Below are 23,441 nucleotides of genomic sequence, written 5' to 3'. Positions count from 1 at the left end.
GAGGGAGTTATCCCTTGGAGCTAAAATTACAGGTGTTTGTGAACTCCCATGGGTACAGGGAGCCAAACTCCAGTCTCCATGATTGAGCAGCAAGTTTTCTTAACTGCTGAGCCATCTTTTTTCATCCCCCACATCTGACTTTTATTTATTTATTTATTATTTTTAAAAATTTTTTTATTATATGTGTACGCATGTATTACCTGCATGTAGGTAAGTGCACTGTGTTGTGCAGTGCCTGCGGAGGTCAGAAGAGGCTGTCAGATCCACTGGAGCTGGAGTAGCTGCCACGTGGGTGCTAGGAGTTTTTTATGTGGGTTCTATGGATTGAATACAAGTTGTCAGGTTTGCATTGCAGCATTTTTACCCCTGAGCCATTTCCCCAGCCTCAGCTTCATCTTCTTTTAAAATTGTTCACAATTTACTTAGGGGACGGGTAGGATCTCTCTGTGTAGTTCAGACATGGCTAACTGCTGTCTTGGCCTCCCAAGTGCTGGCATTACAGGCATGTGCCACCACTTCTAGCTTTTAAAAAAAATGTTTATTTATGTTATGTGTATGAGTGTTATGCCTGCGTGTATGTAAATGAACCCATGTTGTACAGTGCCCATGAAGGTCAGAGGGCATCAGATTCCCGGGAACTGGATTTACCAGTGGTTATTAGCCTTCATGTGGTGCTGGGATTTGAACTCAGGTCTTCAGCAAAAATAGCCAGTGCTCTTAACCACTGAGCCATCTTTCCAGTCCTCACTTCCAGAATGAAAAAAAGAATTTTCTTTTAAGAATTGAAAAAAAAATTATAGCAAGTATATTTTTTATCAGAATGATCACACGGCTACACTGAAGAGTTACAGTTTCTTACTGTGTATTTTTTAGTTCTCTGGGATTGAGTCTATGGTGAACATATAGGATAGTGTTTGGGAATCTAATTTGTTATTTCAAATGACTCTAGCACTTTATGATTATAGATTTTTTTTGTTCAGCCCTAGTTTATAACAATATGCTTTATGTATTTTACTGTTTCCAGAAGGCTCCAGAAAGGGCTGCCTTGTAGGTTTTGATGTTGTTGTTTTGAAATCTAAATGGCATATAATATTTTTATTTTATGCCATTTTTCTTAATTTTTGGCATAGGAAGCTTTTGGAAGAGGAAGGCTGCATGGATGTTACTGGGATCCCCCCAACCCCCAGGCAGGATCTTACTGTGTAGTTTTAGGCTGGCTTCAAACTCATCCCCCTGCTTCAGCCTCCTGATTGCTAAGATTACAGATGTGTGCCATCACCCCTAGCCCATCACTGGGATTTTTAACAAGCCCCAAACATGCTCTTTGAGAAAAGTTAATGTAGAGTTACAGTGCTCCCACACTGATATGTTAATTATAGTTGCAGGCAAAATCTAAGTAGTTTGCCAACAACAGTATAATTACTACATTAGTGACTTAGAGATATTAGATAAACAAATTTATTCTGAGGAATAAAAAGGGTTTTAAATACAAATCTTGTTTTAACTGTCTTGTTTTCTAGGGTTTAGTAATGAAAACATTTCTGCATTTTTATGCTGTGGTAACAAAATTGGATAGCAGACAAGTGAAAAAGGGGAAGGCATAAAATCAAGGTTACCTTTTTTTTTTTTTTTTTTTTTTTTTTAAAGGGGTTGATGATTAATTTAGGTTTTCAGCTTGATTAGAGATATTCCTGATTTCTGATGCTTAAGAAATCCTTAGCAGTCAGTAAAGGAGACCTCTGGATTTGGGCGGGTTAGGAAATAAAAAATTTTTGTATTTTTTTGGTGTGGGAAAAAAATTGGATAGCAAAAAAAGGAAAAAAGGGAAGGCAAAAAAAAAAGGTTTCCTTTTTTTTTTTTTTTTTTTTTTTGATACAGGGTCTCCCTGTAGTTCCAGCTGCCCTGGAACTCACTATGTGACCAGGCTGGCCTTGAACTCACAGAGATCTGTCTGCCTCTAACCTCCTGAGTGATGGGATTTAAAGGCATGGGCCACCATACCCAGTCAAGTTTACTTTTGAGAAATTTTATTTGTTTATTCATTTCTGTCCTTTTGTTACTTATTTTTTTGACAGGGTCTCCCTAGTCACAGTCTACCTGGAAATCATGATGTGAACTAGGGTGGCCTTGATCGATCTTGCAGCGATCCACCTCCCTCTGCCTCCCAAGGGCAGGGATTAAAGGCACATGCCACCACGCCCAGCTTATTTATTATTTTTATTTTATGTGTATAAGTGTATTGCCTGTATGTGTGTAAGTGCACCTGTGTTGTACAGTGCCTATGGAGGTCAGAAGAGGGCATCGGATCCCCTGAAACTGGAGTTACAGATGGTTGTTAGCTGTGACGTGGGTGCTACTAATTGAACCCAGGTCCTCTGAAAGAGCAGTCAGTGCTCGTAACTGCTGAGCCATCTCTCCAGCCCCAAGACTTTGTAAGGTTACTTTAAAAAAATATTATTTATGGGGGCTGGAGAGATGGCTCGGCAGTTAAGAACACTGGTTGTTTTTTCAGAAGACCCGGGTTCGAATCCCAGCACCCACATGGCAGCTAACAACTGTCCTAACTCCAGTTCCATGGGATCTGACAGCCTCTTTAGAAGAGGGCATCGGATCCCCTGAAACTGGAGTTACAGATGGTTGTTAGCTGTGACGTGGGTGCTACTAATTGTACAGGCAATATTACATGCATACACATAAAATAAAAATAATAAATAAAATATTTAAAAAATATTATTTACTTATGTCTTTCCTGTTTTTTTATTGAATTTTTGTACATTTCATACAATGCATCTTAATCATATTTGGATACCCCTCCCCTATCTGTACCCCTCCAACCCTCCCCCCACTGAATTTCATGCATTCTTTCATTATGTTGAGGCCTATTGTCATGTTTGTGTCTCCAGATGTCCCTTAGTGTGAATTTTTCCACTGGAGCCTGCTCAGCCTATCTAGCTAGTGTCACTCCCTCACCCAGCAGTGATCAGCTGCCGATAGTTCCTTGGCTAAGGTTGAGGCTTCTTACCCATTTTCACACTTGTCTGCTGTATTTTTGTCTGGCTTGAGTTTGCTTGAGTCTTGAACATGCTGTTAACATTGCTGTAAGTTCATATGAGCGAGTTCCCAGCTGTCTGGAAAACTGTTTCCTTGTGGTCATCCAACACTGCAGGCTCTTACAGTCTTTCTGTCCCCTCTTCCGTAATGGTTCCTGAACTCTATGTGGCTGAGGTCCCTGAGCCCTGGGTGACTGAGAAGAGACACTTCTGCAGTCTCTTATTCTGTATATTTTGGCCAGTTGTGACTTTCTGTGTTAATTACCAGCTGTTGCCTGAGGAAACTTCGTTGGTAGGAGTTGAGAGATGCATTAATATTCTCTCTGCCCCTTGTTCTACTGTGTTCCCTTAGCCCGAGGTGCAGAGATTGCATTGTAGATTTGTCACTTAGGGCTGGGCTTCTCATTCTTATTCTCTGTGTTTGACCAGTTGTGGAACTCTGTAAGAGTCTCCAACTGTTGCAAAGAGAAGCTTCTTTGAATGATGAGAGGTATACTATTTACTTATTTATCGTCTGTATGTAGGTATGTGCCATGGTGCATGTATGGAGGTCACAGGAAAACTTTTGTCAGTTCTATCTTTCTACCACATGGGTCCCAGAAATCAAACTCAGGTTATCAGGTGTGGTGGCAATCACCTTTCTCTGTTGAGTCAATCTGCCAGCCCTCTAAGTGGTTTTTTTTTGTTTAGTTTTGTTTTTGTCGTCATCATCATTGTTTTTTGTTGGTTGGTTTCTTTGTTTTTTTGAGACAGGGTCTCCCTACATAGTTCTGGGAACTTAGTATGTAGCTCAGGTTGGCCTCAAATTCATAGATATTTGCCTACTTCTGCCTCCTGGGTGCTAGAATTAAAGGTGTACACCACTACATCTAGCTCTAAGGTTTAATTTTTTAATTGTTTTTTATTTTATGTGTATGAGTGTATTGCTTGTGTGTATGTAAGTGCACCTGTGTTGTGCAGTGCCCATAGAGGTCAGAAGAAGGCGTCAGATCCCCTAGAACTGGAGTTATGGATGGTTGTTAGCTGCCATGTGAATGCTGGAATCAAACCCAAGTCTTCTGCAAGAGCTCTTAACCATTGAGCCATCTCTCCAGCCCCAGGTTTAATTTTTTAAAAGAGACTTACTTAGCTGGGTGTGGGGGCACACGCCTGTAGTCCCAGCACTTGGGAGACAGAGGCAAGTGGATCTCTGTGAGTTCAAGGCCGGCCTGGTCCAAATAGTGAGTTCCAGGACAGCTGAGGCTACAGAGAGACCGTGTCTCAAAAAGACAAAAAAAAAAAAAAAAAAAAAAAAAATTTTTTTTTTTTTTTAAAAAAAAAAAAAAAAAAAAAAAAAAAAAAAAAGACTTATTTATTTATTGTGTATTATGTGTGCTTGCATGAGTTTATATGCCCGGTATGTCTTTTGGAACTTGCAGAAGCCAGAAGAGGATGTTGGATCCCCTGGAACCGGAGTTACAGGCAATTGTTAGCTACCATGTGTGTGCTGGGAGCCAAACCTGGGTCCTCTGTAAGAGCCCTAAGTGCTCTTAACTGTTGAGCCATCTCTCTTGCAGCTATAAGGTTAATTTTAACTTGAAGTGACTCCAAGAAAGAGAACATGGTTCACTGTGGTTCATGATCATTGTTTTAAAGGCATTTATCCTTTCTGTGAATAGCAATCTTCAAGTTGGCCATTATAATTAGGACACTATCTTGCTCTTCTCTGGCTCTCCTAAGATAACCAGTGTTGACTATAGGATGAACAATTGAAAGTTTGAAGCTCAAAGGTGAAAGGTGTGAAAGTTGTCTGGAGAGGATGAATTGAGGGGTTATCGTTCCTGTGGACTTGAGAAAAGACACATTCAGGTTTTGGATGCTGCAGCTGCTTTTCAGATTTATGAAGGAGAACTTAGAAAGCAGACTGAAATAAGACAGAATTTGTGTGGTGACTGGCCTAGGCTCAGAGGAGTGAGTGAGCAAGGTGAAGAATTGGAGAATATCAGGAGATAGCTGAGCACAGATTTGTTCCCTGGAGAGTCTGGAAGATGGTAGAACAATCTCTATTGTAATAACTGTAGGCAACATAGCTTAGTTGCTTCCTTAACCATTTTCATTTCCTGGTTCTCAGTACCCTATGCTGTCCTCATTGCCTTCCAAGGCTTCAAATGGTATTGGGATGATGACTTCCCAAATTTATTTTTGGACCTTTCTGCAGGACCCTAGACTTGTCCATTTAGCCCTCAACTTAACTCTACTTAAAGGCCCAAGAAATATTTCAAACTAAATATGTCCTAAAGAGCCAAAACAATCTCCAGAAACTTTTGTTTCCCCCTCCCTGGCCACCCACAGTGGCTCCTCTGTTTATTCTTACCTATTCTTTTAGTTTCTTAGGTCAAAAGTATTGGAATCAGGACTGTAGAGATGACTCAGTGGTTAAGAGCACTTCTCTTCTTGATGAGGACCCAAGTTCTTTCCCAGCATCCACGTGACTGCTCACTTGTAACTCTGGTTTTAGAGGATCCAGTGCCTTCCTCTGGCCTCCTTAGGCTCCTGCATGTACATGGTGCACTTATACTCATGAAGACTCACACACATACATATAAATTTAAAAAGACTTTTTTTTTTTTCTTTGAGACAGGGTTTTCCTGTAGCCCCAGGTGGCCTGGAACTTACTATGTAGGCTAGGCTGGCCTTGAACTCAGAAATCTTCCTGCCTTGCCTCCTGAATGCTACCATTAAAGCTGTGCTCCACAATACCCAGCTAAAAAATAAATAGATCTTCAAAAAAAATAACTATTGGAATCCTTTTTGTCTTTTCTTTTTTTCTCACTCTTAACTACATTTGTTCATAGTGTTTTCTGAATCCAGTTACTTCTTAGCATTTTTACACTCAGGTCTAGATCAGTACAGTAGCTGCTTGTCTGCTTATACCCTAGTTAATGCTTAATTTTGTATTAGACTTATATTTTTCATTTGGAAATTGAAATATTTTAAATGTTATGGGTAGATTTAGTATTATTTGCGAAAATTATATGATTATAATCCTCCCCTTGTGTGTGTGTGTGTGTGTGTGTGTGTGTGTGTGTGTGTGTGTGTGTGTGTTTTGCTGGGGATCAAGCCCAGGACCTTACATGGACTAGGAAGCATTCTGCCATGGAGCTAGGTCCCCAACCCTATAAAAACTTTTGAAAATTGTACATTTAGGGACTGGAGAGATGGTTCAGTGGTTAAAAGCACTGGGTGCTCTTGCAGAGGACCCAGGTTTGATTCTCAGCACCAGGAAAACTGTTAAGTGAATAAAGAGAATTTCAAACAATGCCTGTAGTTTAATTTTAGAGGGTAGCTATAGGCATATAGCTGTATACATACACAAATGTATAAAATGCCTTCCTCTGTTTTTGCTTTGGTAATCACTGTATATAGAAAGTAAGTAAGCATCTAAACAATGATGTCTTGACTAACTGTGACAGCTCTCCAAATTCAAATTCTGGATCTCCCACTAGCTAATTCTGTAGCCTGAGGAATATTGAACTTTCTTCTATGATTTCTTTATCTCTAAAATGGAATGAGAATACATTTGCCCCATTGTGTGAATGGGAGGATTTTAAAAAAAAAAGGTTAATAAACAGAACACACTTATGGCTTGGAGTAACTACGTGGTAAATGCTGGCTGTTATGTAAATCTGGTATGTTGTACTTTTTGGGGAGACTGATTAATTTACCATTTGTGTATAGGGAGAACCATGTTCTCTTATCACATGATTATGTGCAATGTGAGCCTTATTAATACTCTGTCAGCATTTGAGGTTGGAACATAAGTATGTGGCTGTACCCAGTGGAATCCAGCTAGAGAGAACTAAGCACCATAGCAACTGTTGCTGTTTGTGTCCTCAACAGCAGCTGCCCAAGACAGATTTATTTTTTAATCCTGTTTTCACTGGGATGTTGCCTTACTTCAGAGAAGTGAATGAGTTGGAATGTTCAGTCTTTAGGAGATTTCATGGGAGATTCTGGCCCATGTGAAATATGAGGAGCTAAAGTTTTGTATGTATGAGAAAGAAAGAGATTAAACTTCAGCATTCAGTTAGTTGCTGCACTATGATATGGTGTTACAAACTACATGAAAAATCACTTTTAATATGGGTAGTGAGACTTATGCTTTAGTAAGTTCTGTTGATGGTTTATTAGTACTCTGTAGTTCTGCATAAACATACATGCACATATATAACTATAATAGTTTATGTATTATTGTCAACTGAATTTCAGAAACACGAACTTTGCAACAAATGCCTCTTTACCAAATGCATTTCTGAAATAGACAGCAAACTCTTTAAAAAGAATTTCACGTTGTGGTTAGATTAATTTAATGCTTTCCTAATTTTTATTTCTGGTATCTTGAAGTATTTCAAACTTATGAGGTGCTTTGAAATAGAAAAAGCCCATTTCTGGGTTTTAGCTGCTAACTTATCTAGGAAGGACACATACTCAGTTATAGAATATTTAGAGAACCTATTATATATTAGGCTCTGTTCTAAAAACTGGTGATAACACCTAGTAAATGCTGTGGTCTGATTTTTTTTTTCCCCCAGTTCTGTGCTACATTGCCTCTTAAAAAATGATACTTTAGTTTTTTGGTTGTCCTATTGAGATTCAATAATAGAAACATGCTGGTTGGGATGGTTTGAACATTCAGATAACATATTGAATTAAAGAACTTGTAATTGAAGGACTTATCACAAATATTTTCATCCTCTAGGTATTATTAACCCAAAGAACCCAAAAGAGGCACCAAAGTCCTTCAGCTTCGACTACTCTTACTGGTCTCACACTTCGGTAAGTCTCCTGACTTCCCTTTCCTTCTTGTCTTTACTGTAGTCTAAATAGGTCCAAGATCCAGTTCTCATTTTCTAAGCGTGGTCTAGCATGAATTTTCCTGTGTATGATTTTGTACGTGGTGGTGGTGGGGTTATTTTTAATTATAATTTTTTGGTTTTTTTTGAGACAGAATCTCATAGCCTATATTGGCAATAAACTCACTGTGAAGGCTAAGTTGGCCTCAGACTTGTGACAATCCTCTTGCCTTAGCCTCTCAAGTGCCTGGGTTACAGGAGTGTACCAGTAATGCAAGCACAATTCATGAAGACAACTCTGACAATACTAGTTTCCCTCAAGGCAAAAATACTCCCATTGCAAATCCAGAAAAATATCCTATTGAGTAAAATGCTTCTTAATTTACTGTAAAAGTATGTTTAGAAAAGCAAATAATCTATGACAGAACATAGAAGTAGCCACTATTATGAAGTTTAATGAAGAAAAAAAAACTAAACGAAGCACTTTAAATATTTTTTTTGGTCTATTTGAGACAGGGTCTCCCTGTAGCCCCAGCTGACTTGGAGCTCACTATGTAGACCAGGATAGCCTTGAACTCACAGAGATCTTCCTGCCTCTGCCACCTGAATGCTGGAATCAAAGGCATGTGCCACCATGCCTGGCTCATGAGTTCATTTTTTTAAAACTTAAAAAATTTTATTATTTATTTACTTGTTTATATATTTAGTGTGGGGGGGGTGGGCTCTATGTGCATGCCTGTTTGTTATACATGTGAATATCAGAGGTTGATAGTGGCTGTCTTCCTCTTTTACTTTCCACCTTATTTTTTGAGACAGGGTCTCCTGAACCTGGAGCTCAACAGCTCACTGTACTGGCTGGCCATCAAGCCTTGGTATCCTCCTGTTTCTGCTCTCAGCACTGGGGTCAAAGGTGCATGCCCCTACTCCGGCTTTTATGTGGGTGTTGGGGATCCAAACTCAGGTCTTCATGCTTCTTCAGTAAACACTTTATTCACTGAGTCATCTCCCCGGCCTCTTAATTTATTTTTATTTTATTTTATTTTTTTTGAGACAAGGTCTCACTTGGGCTTGAATTCACTAGATAGCTGAGGCTGGCCTTGAACTCCTTGATCTTCCTGTCTCCAACCTCTTGAAGTGAAGGGATTATAACTGTGTGCCAGCTGTGAGTTTAGTTTTTGATGCGGGGAATACTATCTGAAGAACAAAGTATTTTTGGTATTTTGGTTCTCCTGTGACATCTTCAGCCAATGGAGAACCACTGTGATTTTTTTTTTTTTTTTTTTTTTCGAGACAGGGGCTCCCCCTGTAGCCCCCAGCTGTCCTGGAACTTACTATGTAGACCAGGCTGGCCTCGAACTCACAAGATAGCCTGCCTCTGCCTCCCAAGTGCTGGGATTAAAGGCGTGCGCCTTTTTCTAAACTTGAATTTGCTTAAGTTTCTGTACCATCTTATCTATCTCTGTTACAGATTTTAAGTTTTTCCTATTTTATGATGAGAGATGTTTCAAATTATCAACAAAGCCTAATTGTTGAGGGTTTAATTAAGGAACTGGAAATAATCTTCACCAAAGTTGTGTTTATTGACAGTAGTACAATAGTCACACTATCTAGAATGAGTTCAAAGAAGTAAAAAAGTGTTTGTTTGGTGGTGGTTTTGGGTTTTTTTTTTTCGGTTGTTGTTTGTTTTTTCACACAAGGTCTAATTATATAGCCCTGGCTGGCCTGGAACTTGCTATGCATACCAGGCTGGCCTCACACTCACAGAACTCTGCCTGTCTCTGCCTCTTAAGTGTTAGCATTAAAGTGTATTGCCACCATGTTTGGCCCAAAGAAATATTTTTATATGTAGATATGACCTCTGGTCTTTTTAAAATTTTATTTATTATTTTTATTGTATGAGTTATGAGTGTTTTGTCTGCATGTATGTAAGTGCACCTGTGTCATACAATGCCCACAGAATCAGAAGAGGGTTGTTGGATCCCCCTGGAACTGGAGTTACAGATGGTTGTTAGCCACCTTGTGGATGCTGAGAATCGAACCCTGGGTCCTCTGCAAGAGCAGCCAGTGTTCTTAACCACCGAGCCATCTCTCAGCCCTGACCTCTGGCCTTTTGTTCCTATTTTCTATTTATGAAAAATCTTAGAGCTCTGACTTTTATAGTTTCTCTCTATGGGAGTATGTTGTGTAAAATGAAAAAAAAATATGGCGAATAGTCTTAAAAATGCACAGTATACTTTAGACGACTATTTTGATTTCAAACATTTTTGTTCAGTATGGAATCGATCAAAGAATCATAGGAAAGAATATGAATAAAATACCGTCTTTTTTCTCTTAATCTTTACAGCCTGAAGATCCCTGTTTCGCATCTCAGAATCGTGTATACAATGACATCGGAAAGGAAATGCTCTTACATGCCTTTGAGGGATATAATGTCTGTATTTTTGCCTATGGACAGACTGGGGCTGGAAAATCTTATACAATGATGGGTAAACAGGAAGAAAGCCAAGCTGGCATCATTCCACAGGTAAAATATTAAACTACAAAATCTGTGTTCATCAGTACTTTTAGTCTCAATTTGCTTTAAGTATTTTTGTTTGACAAAAATTTATTCAGAGACTACGATATGTAAGGCACAAAGGTGGACACCCTATCCCTTCAGAGGAGCTTACTATTGAGAGGAAAAGTTGGACTTAAGATGGGAAAGTTAAGATTTTCTAAGAATTTTACTGTTTCTTCCCTGGCGTACTATTTTACCTTAAAATTTTTTATTTACATTTATTTTATGTGTATGAATGTTTTGCCTGCCTATATGTAAGTGCACCCATATCATCAGTGTCCGTGGGGGCCAGAAGAGGACATTAGATCCCGTGGAACTGGAGTTAGGGATGGTTGTTAGCTGCCATGTGGGTGCTGGGAACTGAAACCAGGTCCACTGCAAGAGTAGCCACTGAGCCATCTCTCCAGCCTCTGCCCTCTTATTTTTTTAAATTAAAAAGATTTTGGCAGTGCTGAAGGTTTAATGTGGGACCTATACATGATAGGCAAGCACTAGTTGACACTAATCTACAGCCCCAGCTCCTATTTTTGTTTGATCTTACTCAAAGATTCTTTGTTTTAAATTACTAATTTAATGCAGGCACTTTAAGTTTTGAAGAGTCTGTAGATTTCTTTCTCTTTTTTTTAGTATTTTATTATTTTTATTTTATGTGTATGAGTGTGTTGCCTGCATGTATGTGAGTGCACCCATGTCATGCAGTGCCATGGAGGTCAGAAGAGGGCTTCGGATTCCCCTGGAACTGAAGTTAAGGACGGTTTGTAGTCGCCATGTGGGTGCTGGGAATCAAACTTGGGTCCTCTGCAAAAGCAGTCAGTGCTTTTAACCACTGAGCTATCTCTCCAGTATAAAATTTTTTTTAATTAATTAATTTTTATTTATTTATTTATTTATTTTTTGTCTTTTTGAGACAAGGTCTCCCTGTAGCCCCAGCTGTCCTGGAACTCACTATGTAAACCAGGCTGGCCTTGAACTCACAGAGATCCGCCTGCCTCTGCCTCCCAAGTGCTGGTATTAAAGGCGTGCACCACCACGCCCAGCTATTTTTTTATTTTATGTGTATGAATGTATTACCTGCATGTGTGTAAGTGCACCCATGTCCTGCAATGCCTGAGGAAGTCAGAAAAAGACGTTGGATCCCTTGGAACTGGAGTTACGGATGGTTGTTATCTGCCATGTGGGTGCTGGGAATTGAATCTGGATCCTCTGCAAGAATAATCAGTGCTCTATACTCCTGAGCCATCTCTCCAGCCCCCTAAAGCATTTTTTTTTGTTGTTTATATGTTTAAGATTGGGCCTCCCTGTTGCCCCAGCTGATCTAGAATTTACTATGTAGACCAAGCTAGCCTCAGTCTCACAGACCTCCATCTGCCTCTGCCTCCTGAGTGCTGGGATTAAAGGCATGTACCACCATGCTCCCCCTTTTAAAATATTTTTCTCTGTTATTTTGGATGTCTTTATGTGTGTGCATACTGTGGCACAGGTATGGAGATCAGAGGACAACCTGAGAAAGTTCCCTCCATCATGGATTGAACTCAGGCTGTCATTCTTGATGACAAGGCTTTACCCCCTGAGCTATTAAGCCATTTTGCTGACTCTTTAAAAATTTTTATTTTTTGAGACTGTCTCAATATGTAGCCCTGGCTGGCCTAGAACTTGTTATGTAGACCAGGGAGGTCTGGAATTCACAAAAATCTGCCTTCTTTTGCTTTTTAAGTGCTAGGATTAAAGGCCTGATTTTGTTTTTATTACACCCCCCCCCGAGATAAGTGCTAGGATTAAAGGCCTGATTTTGTTTTTATTACGAGAGAGAGACAGAGAGAGAGAGAGAGACAGAGAGACAGAGAGACAGAGAATGCAGAGGTCAGAGGACAACTTGGAAGAGTCAGTTCTCCCCTTCTTCCATGTGGGTCCCAAGGATTGGTGACAAGTGCCTTTACCAGTGAGCCTTCTCCCTCTCCTCCCCCCTTTTAAAAAAGAGCAGTTACGGTTGTTTCTTTATGTGTATATATTTGTGTGTGTTCTTGAGTGTGGGGGTTAATGTCAAGGCCAGAGGACAGCCTTTCCTCAGCCTTTCTGCTGTCCAACTTTTTTTTAGGGTTTCTCACTGACCTGAAGTCACTAAGTAGACTAGGCTAGCTTGCCAGAGTGCCCCAGGGTCTTTACCTCCCCAGCACTGGGATGACAAGCTCGTACTACAACTGGCATTTTTTTCCCTCTTTTTCTACTTTTATTTTTTGAGACAAGGTCTTACTATGTTGCTCTGGCTGGCCTGGAACTTACAGAGGTCCCCCTGCCTCTGCCTCCTGATGCTGGGGTTAATATGCCACCTTGCCCAGTGGACTTTTCTGTTTCTTTAAACATGAAATTTGTGAATGGAATTCAGGTCCTTATGCTTGTAAGACAAGCAGTTTACCAACTGAGGCTCTTTCCAGCCTGTTTCTGTGTTTTAAATTTTTGTTTGTGAATGGTATTTAGAAGGAACTTTAAAAATTTTTTATGTATTAGCACTCGGGAGGCAGAGGCAGGCATATCTCTGTGAGTTCAACCAGCCTGATCTACATAGTGAGTTCTAGGACAGCTGGGGCTATAGGGAGACCCTGTCTCATAAAGACAAAAAAATAAATAAATAAATAAACAAAAATTTTTAATGTATTTTGTGTGCAGTATATGCATGTGTGTGTACGTGTGGAAGCCAGAAGTTGATACTGAGTGTCTTCTATCACTTTCTTTTTTTAAAATATTTTATTTTGTTTTATGTGTATGCGTGTATTGCCTGCGTGTAAGTAAGTGCACCCATGTCATTCAGTGCTCACGGAGGACAGAAAAGGCTGTTGGATCCCCTGGAACTGGAGTTGTGGACAGTTGTTAGCTGCCATGTGGGTACTGGGATTCGAACCCGGGTCTTCTGCAAGAACAGTCAGTGTTCTTAACTGTTGAGCCATCTCTCCAGCCCCTTTTATCACTTTCTACCTTATTTGTTGAGGTAGGTCTCTCTGAACCTGGAGCTTACTGTTTTGGCTAGATTGGCTAGCTGTAAAACCTCAGGAGTCTTTCTGCCTCAGTGCTCTGGTTACAGATGCACACTGTGAGACCCAGCTTTTTTATGTAGGCACTGGAGAGCCAAGCTCAGCAGGCACTTTAACCACTGAGTCAGAGCCCTGCCCCCCATCTCTTGTCTGTGTGTGTGTGTGTGTGTGTGTGTGTGTATGTTTTGTTGTTATATTTTTTGGTTTTGAGGCAGGGTTTTGAGGCCTAGAACTTGCTGTGTAGCTGAGGGTGGCTTTGAACTTTTGATTCTCCTGCCTTTACCTCCAAAATACTATGATTACAAGCATGTGCCATCATCATTCCCGGTTTATAGGGTTGTGGGGATCATCCAGCCTGGGGCTTGGAGCATGGGAGGCAAGCAGTCTACTCACTGAGCTGTGTCCCCACACTCTGTTTAGACTGTTTGTAAGTTGGTTTTGATGGATAATGTTGCAATTAAGTCTTTGTTCATAAATTAGTGCTTAGTTTTAGTCAGTTTAGTTGCTGCAGTAATATTGACAATGTAGTCAGTTATCTGAGTACAATACGAAGAATCAAAGCCACTATAAATGTGGCTTTCTTCCTAAGGAAACAATATCAGTGTTCTACTGCTAAAGGAGAATAAAGATTAGGAACACATTCAAAGTTTAAAATTTTCATTTAAAGGGGAGGAAGATGGCTCAGTGGTTAAGAACACTGGCTGCTCTTGCAGAGGACCCAGGTTCAGTTCCCAGCACCCACATGGCAGCTCACAGCCATCCATAACTCCAGCTCCAGGGGATCTGGCACCTTTTTCTGGCCTCCACAGGCATTGCATGCATATGGTGCACTTACATACTTGCAGGCAAAACACTCATACACATAAAATAAAAATAATTAAAATTTTTTTTTAATCAAAAAATTTTTCATTTAAAGCAAAAATCATACCTCAAGGTTTATGACCTGCACATTTGAAGAGAGAAAAAGAAAGGTATGTTGATAATTCATTGGGCACTTTGGGATACTCATGGTTCCCTCTTTCTGCTTTCTCAGTTGTGTGAAGAACTCTTTGAGAAGATCAATGACAACTGTAATGAAGAAATGTCTTACTCTGTGGAGGTGAGTACAGCTGTGACTGAAACCAGGGGCTTGTCCCTCTATTTTTTTTTTAATATTTTATTATTTTTATTTTATGTGTATGAATGTATTGCCTGCATATAGGTAAGTGCACCTGTGTCGTGCAGTGCCCATGAGGACAGAAGAGGCCATCAGATCCCCTGGAACTGGAGTTATGGATAGTTTTTAGCTGCCATGTGGGTGCTGGTTTTCGAACCTGGGTTTTGTGCAAGAACAATCAGTGTTCTTAACCACTGAGCCATCTTTCCAGCCCCTGAAGTGTTCTCTTAACATGAGCCTGCTGTTCTGAGAAATTAAGCTACCTTTTAGGCAAATGTACTAGTAATTCTTTTTTTTTTAATAATCAGCAATCCCTGTATTTGTGTGGTATGGTATAGTGTGTCTGTAATGCATATATTTGTATGCATGTGTGTGTGGAGGCCAGAGATCAACATCCAGTGTCTTTCTCAATTGCTCTCCACCTTATTTTTTTTATTTTATTTTATTTTTACATGTATGAGTGTGTTGCCTGCATGTATGTGAGTGCACCTGTGTCATGCAATACCATGGAAGTCAGAAGAGGGCTTTGGATTCCCCTGGAACTTGAATTAAGGACAGTTCATAGCCACCATGTGAGTGCTGGGAATTGAACCCGTGTCCTCTGCAAGAGCAGTCAGTGCTCTTAACCACTGAGCAGCTAACACTCATCTGTAACTCCAGTTTCAGGGGACCCAACACTGTTAATGAAGTCTAAATAGCTTATCTCATAACAATTCTTTTTGAATCAGGTGAGAGACTTTTTGAGTTTATAGGTGATAGAAGATACCATTTTCTTTCATATTAGAGTTCACAGAATTAATTTGCATGCATTTTAGATCCCTAATGGGTGCTGTGGTTCCTTGCCGCATGTCCTGGCCTACTTTTTGTACTTCCATACCTGTTCACTCTAGCCATACTAACTTTTCTGCTTTTCTGTACTGTATCAGTGATACTCCTCTCGAGGTCTTTACATTTACTCTTCCTGTTGCCTGAACTCTTCCTCTGGATATCTGTTTTTAAAATTGTTTGAGAATTTTGTACATGTATATAATGTGTTTTGATCAGTCCTCCCCCATTACCCCTCTCCCATTCCTCTAATCCTACCACCTCTAGTCCCTCCCAATACTGTGTTCTTTAAAAAAAAATTTTTTTTGGATTTATTTTGGTTTGGTTTTTTTGGTCTTTTTGAGACAGGGTCTCCCTGTTGCTACATCAGGCCTGAAACATCTCACTATGTAGACCAAGATGGCTCAATCTCACAGAGATCTGCCTGCCTCTTGTATATGAATGTTTTGCCTACATGTATATAAGTGTACCACACGTGTACAAATACCTGCAGAAGCCAGAAGAGGGTGTTGGATTCCTTGGAACTGTAGTTACAGATCATTGTTAACCACTGTGTGGGAACTGGAACCCGAACTCAGGTCCTTTGCAAGAATATCCAGTGCTCTTAACTGCTGAGCCATCTTTCAAGTTCTCATCTTGTTTTTGCTTTTTCTTTTAAATTAGGGTTTTATTGTAGTCCAGGTTGGCCTTGATCTTGCTATATAGCCAATGATGATCTTGAACTTTTGCTGGTGCTGCCCCACCTGGTTTATGCATACTGGGGCTTGAACCCAGGGCTTTGTGCATGCACTCTGCCAGCTGAGCCCCATCTTCTGCCTCCCCTTTTTAAAACCCATTGAGATCACTTAATGCTGGAGTATGTGTCTTGGTGTAAGGCCATCTACTGGACTGTGGGTTACCTCTCAGGGTATCAGGGTGTGTGTGTGTGTGTGTGTGTGTGTGTGATTTAATTTTTTTTATTAAAAAAATTTTTTTTGCAGTACTCAAGATTGAACACAGAGCCTCACACAAGCACTTTGCCACTGAGCTATATGCCCAGCCCTGTAATGATTGATCATGTGTGCTTTTCAGTTATTTGTTTTTTTTGGTCTTGTTGAGGCAGGGTCTCCCTGGAGCCCCAGCTGGCCCAGAATTCACTATGATCAACTCTAGTTGACCTTGAACTGTGTAGCCCATGCAGATCTTGAACTCACAGAGATCTGCCTGCTTCTGCCTCCTGAGTGCTGGGATTAAAGGTATGTGTCACCATACTCGGCCTGAACACGTATGCTTTTTAAAAAAAATTTTTATTTTTTTATGTGTATGAGTGTATTGCCTGCATGTATGTAAGTGCACCTGTGTTGTGCAAATGCCTGCGGAGGACAGAAGAGTCTGTTGGATCCTCTGGAACTGGAGTTATGGACAGTTGTTAGCTGCCATGTAGGTGGCTGGGATTTGAACCTGGGTCTTCTGCCAGAACAGTCAGTGTTCTTAACCACTGAGCTATCTCTCCTCATGTATGCTTTTTTAGAGATAAGATTTCTTTTGTCTTTTTTAAATTAATTAATTAATTAATTTATTTTATGTGTATGAGTGTATTGCCTGCATGTAGGTCAGTGCACCTGTGTCGTGCAATGCCCACAGCGGTCAGAAGATGCTGTCAGATCCCCTGGAACTGGAGTTACGGACAGTTGTTAGCTGCCATGTGGGTGCTGGGATTCAAACCTGGATCTTTTGCAAGGACAGTCAATGTTCTTAACTGCTGAGCCTACTCTCCAACCCCGTGATAAGATTGCTTTTATCTCAAGCTGGCTTTGAACTTAGTATGTAGCCCAGATTGACCTTGAACTTTTCATCTTCCTTCATCTACCTCCTCAGTGCTGGGATTAAGAAACTTGCCTTTCTGTGTACTAGGCAAGCACTCTGCTTTCCCAGCATTCCCAGCCCTATTAAAAACATTGGTGTTGAGGACTGGAGAGATTGCTCAGTGGTTAACAGCACTTCCTTCCAGAGGACTCAAGTTCAATTCCTAGCACCCATATCAGGTGGCTTAAAACCACCTGTATGGCCAGGGCATGGTGGCGCATGCCTTTAATCCCAGCACTTGGAAGGCAGAGGCATGCGGATCCTTGTGAGTTCAGGGCCAGCCTGGTCTACATAGTGAGTTCCAGAACAGCTGGGGCTACAAGGAGACCCTGTCTCAAAAAGACAGAAAAAACAAAAACAAAAAAAAACACCTGTAATTCCAGCTCCAGCGGATCTGACACCTTCTTCTGGCTCTATAGGCACTCACATGCAGAGACACATAAATAAAAGTAAATTTAAAAGTTTTAAATGACATTTTCTTTGTTAATTGCGTGTTTGCACGCTCACACATACTACAGTGTGTGTGTGGCGGTCAGAGGACAACTTGCAGGAGTTGGATCTCTCCTTCTACCATGTGATATATTGGGGATCAAACTCAAGTCATTAGACTTGGCAGCAAGCACCTTTACCTGAGGCTGAGCCATGTCACTGATCCCCCAGTCCTACTTTTAATTTTCTTTGTGTAGTGCTGGAGATTGAAACTAAAGCATCATACATGCTGGGCTCTACCACTGGGCACACCACTAGACCTTATGCTGAATATCTTTTTTCTTAGGTTTCAAACCTAATCTTTTAGGTCTTTGCTCAAGTCTCACCCTCTCAGAGAGATTTACCTTGACTACTGCAGTTAATACTGGAACTTCACTACCCAGCACACCTGATTCCCATAGTGTCCTCATCATGTTCTAACGTAGTCATAGGTCACTTTTTATATAAGTTTCGGTTTTACAGTGATTGACTGGTTGATTGATTAATTATGTATGTGGGGAAGTGAGGGAGTATGCATGCCATGGTGTGCATGTGGAGTCAGAGGACAACTTGTAGGGGAGTTGGTTCTCTCCTTCTACCATGTGAGTCCTGGAGATAAAACTCAGGCCTTCAGGCTTGGTGGCAAGTGCCTTTACCTACTGAGCTATCTTGTTGGCCCATAGGTTACTTTTTTTTTTTTCCCTTGGTCTTTGAGACAGGGTCTCCCTGTAGCCCTAGCTGACCTAGAACTCACTGTGTAGACCAGGCTGGCCATGAACTCACAGAGATTTGTCTGCCTCTGCCTCCTGAGTGCTGGGATTAAAGGCGTGCATCACCACACCCGGCTTAGTTGATATTTTTTAAATGATATATAAAAGCACAGATCAGAGACAGAGTGAAAGAAAAGTTTCCAATTTAGGTACTCTGAAAATAATAAAGTTTTAAAATTGAAAAATGCAAGAGTTTATATTGTATGACTGAATAGCTCAGTGAGGCTGAAGGACTTTTTCCTAGGAAGCCTCATAGTGTGGCATTCTGTAGTGAATTTACCACAATTGAGAGCTGTGTGCCTAGAAGTCTCTTAGAAATCTATCAAGAGCAGAATCATCCTTCTGAGTCACAGTGTAGTTGGAATGTAGCTCAGCATTAGAATGTTATCCTAGCCTTTGAAGGCCCTGAGCTCTATCTCTAGCCCTGGGTCAAAAAAAATTAGGAGTTTGGTTTCGTTTACTATGATGATCTCCGGTTACATCCGTTTTTCTGCAAATGACATAATTTCATTCTTCTGTATGACTGAGTAAAACTCCATTGTTGATGCTGGGAGAATGGCTCAGTGATTAATGTGGTTGTTGCCCAAATGAGGACCAGCATTTAGATCCTTAGAATTTATGTAAACACTGGGCAAGCAGGGTCGTCCTCCTGTCTAGCCATGGAATTTGGAGACCAGATCCCCAGAGCAAGGTGATAAACAAGACTAGACATATCAGTGAGCTCTGGGTTGATTGAGAGACCCTACCTCAATTTCTAAGTTGGAAGAGTGATAGAGGATAATTCTGGATGCCAACCCTGGTGCTCCATATACATCTGCACACACATGCATGTACACTCCCATACACATCAAAATAGACAAAGAAAAACTCCATTGCGTATGTGTACCAAATTACCAAATTTAGTTTTTATTAGCATATATTAGTTATATAGTGTTATGAGACGCTTCACCAGAGAAGACCACTCAGATAAAGTTTTGCCGAATGAAAGTTGTTACTGGCCAGGGCTACTACACAAGAGTGTCAGGACCCAAGTGAGTAGCACAGAGCCATCTCTAGGGTAAGCTTTTATACAGAGAAACCATAACCAGGGATGAAAAGTTTAAGTTCCCAAGTTTACAGGTGGAGTGTCCCCTTAACAATTTCTATTCTATTAAGCAACAATTACCATTTCGCAGAAGCAAGCCAAGCATAACCTACAGAAGCCATAAATCTGCAGTTAACAGCTGCACTCCAGGACACTCTGACTTGTTTCCAAGACAACTGGGGTCTAACTGACTTGTGTTCCCATACCCTGGGCCAACTGCCTGATAATTTCAGAGACTACAGTCAGCCTAAACTTCAACATGGCGTAGCTATGGTCAAGAAGGTGCCTTATTACACATGAGCTTCATTATATTTCATATATGTCCATAATGATTTTGATCATATTTGCTCCTACTCCCCTCTCTGTCCTTCCATTGCCACTCATTCCCCTTCTCATCTCAGCTGGTCTTCCTTCTTCTTTCGTGTCTTAAAAAAATTTTTGTGACCTAATGAGTTTAATTAGGGTTGTTTAAAATAACCCTAACAAAGCCGGGCGTGGTGGTGCATGCCTTTAATCCCAGCACTCGGGAGATCTCTGTGAGTTCAAAGCCAGCCTGGTCTCCATAGTGAATCCAGGACAGCTGTGGCTACAGGGAGACCCTGTCTGAAAAAGACCAAAAAAAAAAACAAAAACGTAACAAACATTGGTGAGGGGTTATTTACACAGCATGGGCAGCTTACCAGCTTCTGTACCCCTGAAGAAAATGCCTCCCCAAGCAACTGGATCTTCAGGGAGGAGTAGAACCCTGTGTGCCCCTAACCACTAGCAATTTACCTGCCTATAAATTATTAGGGAGGTGTGGGGCCTTGTGAACTCCCTTCCCTCCATTTTATAATGATGGGCCTGGTCTTGTGCAGGTATTCACAGCTGCCATGCCATGCCCAGAAGACAGTGTTCTACAAAACTTCACCCCTTCCTCCAGCTTTTACATTATTTTTGCTTTCCTCTTCTACACTGTTTCCTGAGCCTTGGAAGGGGTAATAAAGATGTCCCATTTCAAGCTGAGCATTCAGCAGTCAGATATTCTCACCACCGACAGAGTCAGACTTTTGAGTAAAGTTCATTTGGCTGATGTTAATGGAACTAACATGTTGGTTTGCCGTTTTCCTGTAAGGAATAACCACTCATATTTGCAAGACTAGTATATTAACTTTCTGTTGGAATCCTTTGGTTTGATGAGCATGGAATTAGAGGAAGGGAGTTGATTAGATAAATGTTGCCTCAGATTAGAAAATTCCAACCTGATTTTTTTCATCACCATGATGGGAATGTCCTGCTGAGGAGACAAGAATTCATGAAGTAAATTGTCTGAACTTTTTCGACATCCCCAAGAGTAAGCCACTCCACTGATCAGCCCTCACTCCTTCTAGCAGATACATTGTCTATAGTAACACTGCAGTCAGACTTAAATAATTAATGACTGGGGCTGGGGAGATAGCTCAGTGGCTAAAGTGCGTGCTGCACAAGCATGAGGACCTGAGTTTGATCCCCTGAACCCATGTTAAAAAAGCCAGGTGTGATTGCATGAACGTGTAATCCCAGCTCCAAGGAGGAGGCAGAGACACTTGGTTCCCTGGTGTCCTCTAGCCACCAAACTCCAGGTCAGTGAGAGACCCTATTTTGAAAAGAAAAGGTATGTAGTGCCTGAAGAACACCTGAGATTTACCTTAGCCTCCACACACATATACATACATGTATGCCCTCACAAACACACACACACAAAAGGATTAGTCATTTGTCTTTTTTGTCTTCCCTGCTCTAAGTACTGTTCCTTGGTTACCCTGAAAGAAATCTTATTTCCCAGGCTCTTCAAATAGCCTCACTTTAAACCTTAATACATTAATATGTATTTTTAAAGTACTGATAAATTGGATGAGATGGTATGTTGTAATCTGAGCATATGGGATTACATATACATATGTAATATATATATGCATATACACACACACACACACACACATATATATATATATATATATATATATATATAGTTAAATGATGCAGAATCCCCCTTTTTTAGGCCCAGCTGGCTGTGAATGCGTTGATTCTCCTGCCTCTGCCTCTTGAGTACTGAGTTTACAAGTATGTACCAGTGGGGCTGGAGAGATGGCTCAGCGGTTAAGAACATTGGCTGTTCTTGCAGAAGACCTGGGTTCTAATCCCAGCACCCACATGGCAGCTAACAACTGTCTGTAACTCCAGTCCCAGGGGATCCAACAGCCTCTTCTGACGTCTGCAGGCATTGCATGACACAGGTGCACTTACCTGCGTGCAGGCAATACACGAATACACATAAAATAAAAATAATAAATAAAATATAAAAAAAATATGTACCGCTATACCCAGCATTCTAAAAGAGTTTACTGCATATATGACTTTTTTTTCAAGACCTTTAATTTGCCTTAATAAAATGTTCCTAGGTGAGCTATATGGAAATTTACTGTGAGAGAGTACGAGATTTGCTGAATCCCAAAAACAAGGGTAATTTGCGTGTGCGTGAACACCCGCTTCTTGGACCCTATGTGGAGGATCTGTCCAAGCTGGCAGTTACTTCCTATACTGACATTGCTGACCTCATGGATGCTGGGAACAAAGCCAGGTATGATAGAAAATAGACTAATGACTGAGGCCTTTGGCATATCTTGAGGCCCTCTATTTCTAGTTTCCAGTGAATTGAAACCATATTTATAGTTATGAAAGTTGCTTTAATTGTGGAGCCCTTTGATTCTTTGACTATGCTGGGGAGGTATAAACTTCAACCTATAAAATATTCTTCCTTTCATCAAAACTGTGTTACTGAAACAGATCAGAACTTTAACTCTTAGGTAAAATGTTAACTGTTCTGTCTAAATGATGCTGTGGTGATAATTGATTCTAGAAGAAATGAGCACCTAACAAAGAATGAAAATTAAATGCTCAGGTGATTACTAAAGGGATAGGTGTAGCATGAAAAACTGTTCTGAAGGGATGCCTTTGGAGTTACAGCATAACTATGGGCTCACAAATAAGGCAGTATGTAGAGCAATAGTGTGATAGTCCTTTAATCTGAGTAGGTTTAAGGCTGTTGCTTGTGAGTGTTGTACTTAGGATGTAGAGCCTGCTATGCATTTTAACTCTCACATAAGAATTTTCATGTAACATGTCATCTTTATGTTTATTTAGAACTGTGGCAGCTACCAATATGAATGAAACAAGTAGCCGCTCCCATGCTGTGTTTACCATTGTTTTTACCCAGAAGAAACATGATACTGAGACTAACCTTTCCACTGAGAAGGTAGGAGAACTTGGCCTCTTGGTTTAGATTGTGAAGTGTCAAAAATTTGAGAAGTTCTTTTTTCACTACTACCCTCTGCATTTTGTTCTCTGCTATGCTGTTTTGTGCTCTGCTCTGCTATTGAGACAGAATCTCACTATGTAGCTTTGGCTGGCCTAGAACTTACTATGTAGACTATGTTGGCCTTAAGCTCACAGAGGCGTGCTTCTGCCTCTCTAGTGCTAGACTGAAGGTCTGCGTCACCACAGCTGGCTATAGTTTATGGACAACATAAGGGTTGCTCTTTTACATAATGGAGGGAGATTCATGGTTTCTCCTTCCATCTACTCCACACAAGTTTTCAGTATGGGTCTTTAATGAAATTGCAAGATAAAAAATAAAATTAAGAAAAATATAGCCTAAAACTTTGGGTCTAATAAACACAGTTTATTTTGTTACTTTATTTATACAAGACACTTAAGTAGTTTTATAGGGAGAAAATCTTTTTTTCTTGACTGGACCATGTTGATGTTATTTCAGTAATGCCTGCAGATGATTAAGCAGGCATAGTATGC

The 23,441-nt window shown here is 40.5% G+C and overlaps 1 protein-coding gene across 9 annotated transcripts in view; it reads left to right on the top strand.

Moving 5' to 3' along the window:
• The window catches only part of Kif1b (kinesin family member 1B), a 163,197-nt gene that overhangs the window by 30,850 nt on the left and 108,906 nt on the right, over nt 1–23,441 (top strand). For all 9 annotated transcript variants that reach the window (XM_008831788.3, XM_008831797.3, XM_029562850.1 and 6 more), the window contains 5 exons: nt 7,789–7,865; nt 10,227–10,406; nt 14,499–14,564; nt 22,034–22,212; nt 22,776–22,887. In XM_008831788.3, coding sequence (XP_008830010.1) covers nt 7,789–7,865; nt 10,227–10,406; nt 14,499–14,564; nt 22,034–22,212; nt 22,776–22,887 — 614 coding nt within the window. The remainder of the gene's footprint in view (nt 1–7,788; nt 7,866–10,226; nt 10,407–14,498; nt 14,565–22,033; nt 22,213–22,775; nt 22,888–23,441) is intronic.

Source organism: Nannospalax galili, unplaced genomic scaffold (genome assembly GCF_000622305.1).
Source record: "Nannospalax galili isolate Female #2095 unplaced genomic scaffold, S.galili_v1.0 scaffold870, whole genome shotgun sequence".
In the NCBI taxonomy this organism is placed as follows: domain Eukaryota; kingdom Metazoa; phylum Chordata; class Mammalia; order Rodentia; family Spalacidae; genus Nannospalax; species Nannospalax galili.
The sequence above is the reverse complement of the archived record's forward strand: the minus strand, read 5'-3'. Positions and strand labels throughout refer to the sequence as shown.